General features: G+C 46.7%; 1 protein-coding gene across 1 annotated transcript in view; it reads right to left on the bottom strand.

Moving 5' to 3' along the window:
* Positions 1-2,747, bottom strand: part of LOC137372322 (T-cell-specific surface glycoprotein CD28 homolog) — a 51,245-nt gene extending 48,498 nt beyond the window's left edge. Inside the window, exon 1 of the mRNA XM_068036161.1 lies at positions 2,251-2,747. Within this exon, the coding sequence (XP_067892262.1) occupies positions 2,251-2,314 (64 nt within the window). The 5' untranslated portion in view covers positions 2,315-2,747. The remainder of the gene's footprint in view (positions 1-2,250) is intronic.
* Between the last annotated feature and the right edge of the window lie 4,050 nt (positions 2,748-6,797).

Here is a 6,797-nt window from a genome sequence, read left to right as displayed (position 1 = left end):
TCGGGTATAAAATTAAAACTCGACCCGGGCCCGACCCGACCACAGCCAACCCAAACCCGACCCGAGCCCAGCCCAAGCTCTTTAATTTTTTTTTTTGCGCCCGAACCAACCCGACACGAATACCTTTCATCCGCTCTGGCCGCAGGCTATTCTTGCAGCTGGAGCTGTGGGGAATCATGGGTAAGCCTGATCCCATGACTTCCCGGAAGCAGTTTCCAGCCCAACCCGACCCAAGCCCGAATGCTGGACTCGGAATTTCAACCTGACACATGTAGTCAGGTCTAGTCAGGTTCAGGTCCGGTAGCCAGGCTTTATATGTCGCCTTTGGTTCTGTTACCAATTACTTTAAATTGGTGTCATCTGGTTGTTGATACTTCTGCCAATGGGAACTTTTTCTTCCTATTTACTCTGTCCAGACCCCTCATGATTTTGAACACCTCTATCAAATCTCCTCTCAATCTTCTCTTCTTTAAGGAGAATAATCCCAGCTTCTCCAATCTATCCACATAACTGAAGTCCCTCATCCCTGGAACCATTCTTGTAAATCTTTTCTGCACCCTCTCTAAAGTCTTCATATCCTTCATAAAGTCTGGTGCCCAGAATTGATACAATACTCCAGTTGAGGTCGAACCAGTGCTTTATATATGTTAATCATAATCTCCTTTCTTTTGTTCTCTATGCCTTGATTTCTAAAGCCCAGGATCCCATATGCCTTTTTAATCACTTTCTTAATCCACTCTGCCATTTGCGCCATTTAATTTATATTACCTTTCCACGTTCTTCCCACCAAAATTTATCACTTTGCATTTCTGTGTATTAAAATTCACCTGCCCAGTTTCTGCTCATTCCAGTCTATGTCCTCTTTACGTCTATCACTATCTACCTCACAGTTCACTATACTTCCAAGTTTTATGTCATTTACAAATTTTGAAATTGTGCCCTGTACATCCAAGTCTAAGTCATTAATAAATATCAAGAAAAGCAGTGGTTTAGTTTAGTTTAGAGATACAGCACTGAAACAGGCCCTTCGGCCCACCGAGTCTGTGCCAACCATCAACCACCCATTTATACTAACCCTACACTAATCCCATATTCCTACCACATCCCCACCTGTCCCTATATTTCCCTACCACCTACCTGCACTAGGGGCAATTGCTAATGGCCAATTTACCTATCAACCTGCAAGTCTTTGACATGTGGGAGGAAACTGGAGCATCCGGAGGAAACCCACGCAAACACAGGGAGAACTTGCAAACTCCACACAGGCAGTACCCAGAATTGAACCCGGGTCACTGGAGCTGTGAGGCTGCGGTGCTAACCACTGCACCACTGTACTGACTCCTGAGGAACTCCACTGCATACCTTCCTCCAGTCGGATAAATGACTGTTCACCATTACTGTTTCCTGCCACTCAGCCAACACTGTATCCATGCTGCCAATGTCCCTCTTACCCCATGGACTTTGCTAGCAAGTCTATCCTTGACTCACTCACAAATGGAAGTTATTTCACCAAATCCACCCTATACAAATGATTGACAGTACTTTGTTTTGGATGCTATTATGTTGTTTATTTCTGGATGAGACATTAGACTGAAGCCCCGGCTGCCCTCCAAACTGGATGTAAAAGATCCTATGGCACTATTCAAAGGAGAGCAGGAGAGTTCTCCCTGGTGTCCTGGCCAATATTTAGTCCTCAATTAGAATCTAAAACAGATTGTTTGGTCATTTATCTCATTGATCTTTGTGGAACCTTGCTGTGCACACCTAGCAACAAATGTCCTTCAAAAGTACTTAACTGGCTGTGATATGCTTTTGAGTCATCCTGAGGACGTGAAAGGTGCTGTATAAATGCAAGCCCCTTTTTGTTTTAATTGCTGCAGGTTTCCAGTATTCCATTTACAATGTATAGACTCCGATTCATCATATACGGCCTCTCTCCTCTCTTTATCCAAAGCCAATGCACACACATTTCCAAATGAGGACACACTGGAAAGCCATCCGAAGCAGCAGCCCTGGCTCTTTCCAGCTTATAGGCCCAGAGGCTCAATTGTTTCTTCCTCACTCCTCCCGAGCTCAAATAGCGAATCCAGCATAGATCCAGGACTTGATGCATTGTTGGGGTCAGCGAGGTATGGCTGGGGGTCCCATCAAGGTTTTTACAAGAGAATTACAGATATAAAAATTTTTGAGGAAAGGTCTGGGGCTACAAATATTCCCTTAAAGAAAACCATACAGAAAGTGTGTTCTTACCATCCAGTTTCCAAGTTGTGTGCATCCAAAGAAAAAACACTAGCAGGTTCCGGAGACACTCCATGAGTTCGATGATCTGGATCTTGCGCTATGATTATTTTAAATAGCATTGATGACTGCAGAGCCCATTATTTATATGGTTATGTGTAATAGGAAGTGGTTTGTGGCGGTTGGTGGGGAGAAGGTTGGAAATTGTATCTGCAGAGGAAGTACTGACGACAAGGCTCCCATTTCCCTCTCAGCCTCCTCCAATCTGTCACGTTCACCACTCCACTCCGCTCATACACTGGGAATGTTAGGCACTGAGTTTACAGCATAATGAAAATAGCTGTTCAAGCTAATGCTGTTGTTTTGCTTCTGTCCCTCTGTGCCCACCTCTCCAGATGTCGGCACTGCAGATAGTTGGCTGTCCTGTGGGCAAAGGGCTCCTTATGCTGAACCCACACAGTGGTAGCAACACTGTGTCAGATAACAGGAAGCTCTCTTCATTTACTCCTAGCAGCGTGGGAAAGAACAATTCCAGTGGCAGAGAGAGACAGAATGAGATAGAGACAGTAGCAAAGAGACAGAATTTGATAGACAGTAGTAGAGAGAAAACAACTAAATATGATGAGAGAAAGAGACAGAGAGGGAAACTATGACAGAAAGCAACAGAGAGAGGAGAGATGGGGAGAAAGAAATGGGGAAAAAGAGACAGAAATAAAGTTCCGAAGAAGGGTCACTGACCTGAAACGTTAACTCTGCTTCTCTTTCCACAGATGCTGCCAGACCTGCTGAGTGATTCCAGCATTTCTTGTTTTTATTACAGAAATAAAGAGACAAGATGCCAGACACAGAGAGTGCATGACAAAAACAAAAAGAGCATGACAGACAGAAAGTGAGACTGAGAAAGAAGTACAGAAAAAGAGAGTGACTGAGAAAGAAACCAGAGTCAAAGATAAAACCGAGAGAGAAACTGGATAGAGAATGAGAAACTAGCAGGGGAAATATAGAGAGGTGTTTATTTGCGTGATGTGGTTATGTACTTAAAAATAACTGACTGCATGGAAAAATACATGAAACCGGCACACACCTGGCAAGTGTACCATGTGGTGTAATTACAACAGCATTTTCCAATTCTCAGCTGTCCAGAAGGGAGACAGTAGTGTAGTGTTAATATCACTGGACTAGTAATCCAGAGGCCCAGGACAATGCTCTGGGGACTTGGGTTCAAATCCTACCATGACAGCTAATAGAATTTAAATTCAATTAATTAATTTTTTAAAATCTGGAACTGAAAGCTAGTCTCAGTAATGGTGCCATGAAAATATCATTGATTGTCATAAAAACCCATCTGGTTCACTAATATCCTTTAGGGAAGGACGTCTGCCTACATATGACTCCAGACACATAGCAATGTGGTTGACTCTTAACTACCCTCTGAAATGGCCTTAGCAAGCTACTCAGTTAAAGGACAAACAGGGAGAAGTAGGAACAAATTATGGCCTTGCCATTGGTGCCCACATCCCATGAAAGAATAAAAAAAAGTCTTTGGCTCTCCACACTTCTGCAGTTAAGGATCTGCTCAACCATTCCCTCACCTTGTCTCCAGTAAAACCTTTACTCTCTCCCACTCTGGTTGTTCCCTTAAGTTCAAGTGACATAGACTTGAACATTTATGGTGGACAGCTGGTTTAGTGGTTTAGCCATTCAACGCCTGATCTGGCTGGACCACATAAACAACTATCGTGCCCTGCTTCCTTTGCCAAAACTGTTCACTATTCTAGAGTCATGCTGAAATGCAAAGATAACTGGTCTTCTTTTCTTCACTATCAACTATCTCCTGAAACCCCTTTCCCTGCTCCTTCACCCTCACCTCCAACAAATGCAAGAAGCTCATGGATTTCTTTGCCACTAAGATTAAGACCATCCATTCAGCTGCCTCTGCTGCTTTCCTCCCTCCCCCCAGCCCACCAAGCCAAACTCCACCCACCCCCACCACATAGACCTGAACACACATATCTGCCTAGTTTCTCTTCTATCTCCCCTCATGCCCTCTGCAAGCTTATTCTTTGACACTCATCTCCTGCTCTCATGACCTAATTTCCATTAAAATACTAACTACCTGACCTACCTTCCTGATCTCTATATTAGCTGGTGTGTAAATGGTACCCTCTCCTCAAGTACTATTTCCCCCTCCCTTTCAAATTTGTCTCCATTATGAACATAGGAAACAGGAGCAGGAGCAGGCCATTCAGCATCTCGAGCCTGCTCTGCTATTCAACTAGGTTATGGCTGATCTTCTACCTCAATGCCATTTTCCCGCACTATCCCCATATCCCTTGATATCTTTAATATCTAGAAATCGATCAAACTCTGTCATGAACATACTCAATGACTGAGCCTCCACAGCCATCTGGAGTGGAAAATGCCACAGGTTCACCACTCTCTGATTGAAGAAATTCCTCCTCATCTCAGTCCTAACTGTCTCTTCCTTGAGCCCCCAACCTTCGACTTTCAACTCTTTCAGTCACTGACCTTTAACTGTTTCCTCCCTGGCCCCCCAATTTCGACTGTTCTCTGCTACAGCAGCCTGACCTATGACTGCTTCCTCCCTGAGCCCCCAATTCTTCGACTGCTTCCTCCCTGAGCCCCCAATCTTCAACTGCTTCCTCCTTGAGCCCCAAATCTTTGACTGCTTCCTCCGAGCCCCCAATCTTCAACTGCTTCATCCGGGCACACAATCTTCGACTGATTCCTCCGAGCCCCCAATCTTCAACTGCTTCCTCCGAGCCACTAATCTTTAACTGCTACCTCCGAGTCCCAAATCTTCGACTGCTTCCTCCGAGCCCCACATCTTCGACTGCTTCTTCCGAGTCCCCAATCTTCAACTGCTTCCTTCGAGTCCCCAATCTTCAACTGCTTCCTCCGAGCCACTAATCTTTAACTGCTTCCTCCCAGAGCCCCAATCTTCGACTGCTTCCTCCCTGAGTGCCCAAACTTCAACTGCTTCCTCCGAGCCCCCAATCTTCAACTGCTTCTTCCGAGTCCCCAATCTTCAACTGCTTCCTCCGAGTCCCCAATCTTCAACTGCTTCCTCCGAGTCCCCAATCTTCAACTGCTTCCTCCTTGAGCCCCAAATCTTCGACTGCTTCCTCCGAGCCCCACATCTTCGACTGCTTCTTCCGAGTCCCCAATCTTCAACTGCTTCTTCCGAGTCCCCAATCTTCAACTGCTTCCTTCGAGTCCCCAATCTTCAACTGCTTCCTCCGAGCCACTAATCTTTAACTGCTTCCTCCCAGAGCCCCAATCTTCGACTGCTTCCTCCCTGAGTGCCCAAACTTCAACTGCTTCCTCCGAGCCCCCAATCTTCAACTGCTTCTTCCGAGACCCCAATCTTCAACTGCTTCCTCCGAGTCCCCAATCTTCAACTGCTTCCTCCTTGAGCCCCAAATCTTCGACTGCTTCCTGCGAGCCCCCAATCTTCAACTGCTTCATCCGGGCACACAATCTTCGACTGATTCCTCCGAGCCCCCAATCTTCAACTGCTTCCTCCGAGCCACTAATCTTTAACTGCTACCTCCGAGTCCCAAATCTTCGACTGCTTCCTCCGAGCCCCAAATCTTCGACTGCTTCTTCCGAGTCCCCAATCTTCAACTGCTTCCTTCGAGTCCCCAATCTTCAACTGCTTCCTCCGAGCCACTAATCTTTAACTGCTTCCTCCCAGAGCCCCAATCTTCGACTGCTTCCTCCCTGAGTGCCCAAACTTCAACTGCTTCCTACGAGCCCCCAATCTTCAACTGCTTCTTCCGAGTCCCCAATCTTCAACTGCTTCCTCCGAGCCCCCAATCTTCAACTGCTTCCTTCGAGCCCCCAATCTTCAACTGCTTCCTTCGAGCCCCCAATCTTCAACTGCTTCCTCCGAGCCACTAATCTTCAACTGCTTCCTCCGAGCCCCCAATCTTCAACTGCTTCCTCCGAGCCCCCAATCTTCAACTGCTTCCTTCGAGCCCCCAATCTTCAACTGCTTCCTTCGAGCCCCCAATCTTCAACTGCTTCCTCCGAGCCACTAATCTTTAACTGCTTCCTCCGAGCCCCCAATCTTCAACTGCTTCCTTCGAGCCCCCAATCTACAACTGCTTCCTTCGAGCCCCCAATCTACAACTGCTTCCTCCGAGCCACCAATCTTTAACTGCTTCCTCCCAGAGCCCCAATCTTCGACTGCTTCCTCCCTGAGTGCCCAATCTTCAACTGCTTCCTTCGAGCCCCCAATCTTCGACTGCTTCCTCCGAGCCCCCAATCTTCGACTGCTTCCTTCGAGCCCCCAATCTTCAACTGATTCCTCCGAGCCCCAAATCTTTAACTGCTTCCTCCCAGAGCCCCAATCTTCGACTGCTTCCTCCCTGAGTGCCCAAACTTCAACTGCTTCCTACGAGCCCCCAATCTTCAACTGCTTCTTCCGAGTCCCCAATCTTCAACTGCTTCCTCCGAGCCCCCAATCTTCAACTGCTTCCTTCGAGCCCCCAATCTTCAACTGCTTCCTTCGAGCCCCCAATCTTCAACTGCTT

The sequence above is a fragment of the Heterodontus francisci genome, chromosome 7 (assembly GCF_036365525.1).
Source record: "Heterodontus francisci isolate sHetFra1 chromosome 7, sHetFra1.hap1, whole genome shotgun sequence".
NCBI classification, from domain to species: domain Eukaryota; kingdom Metazoa; phylum Chordata; class Chondrichthyes; order Heterodontiformes; family Heterodontidae; genus Heterodontus; species Heterodontus francisci.
The sequence above is the reverse complement of the archived record's forward strand: the minus strand, read 5'-3'. Positions and strand labels throughout refer to the sequence as shown.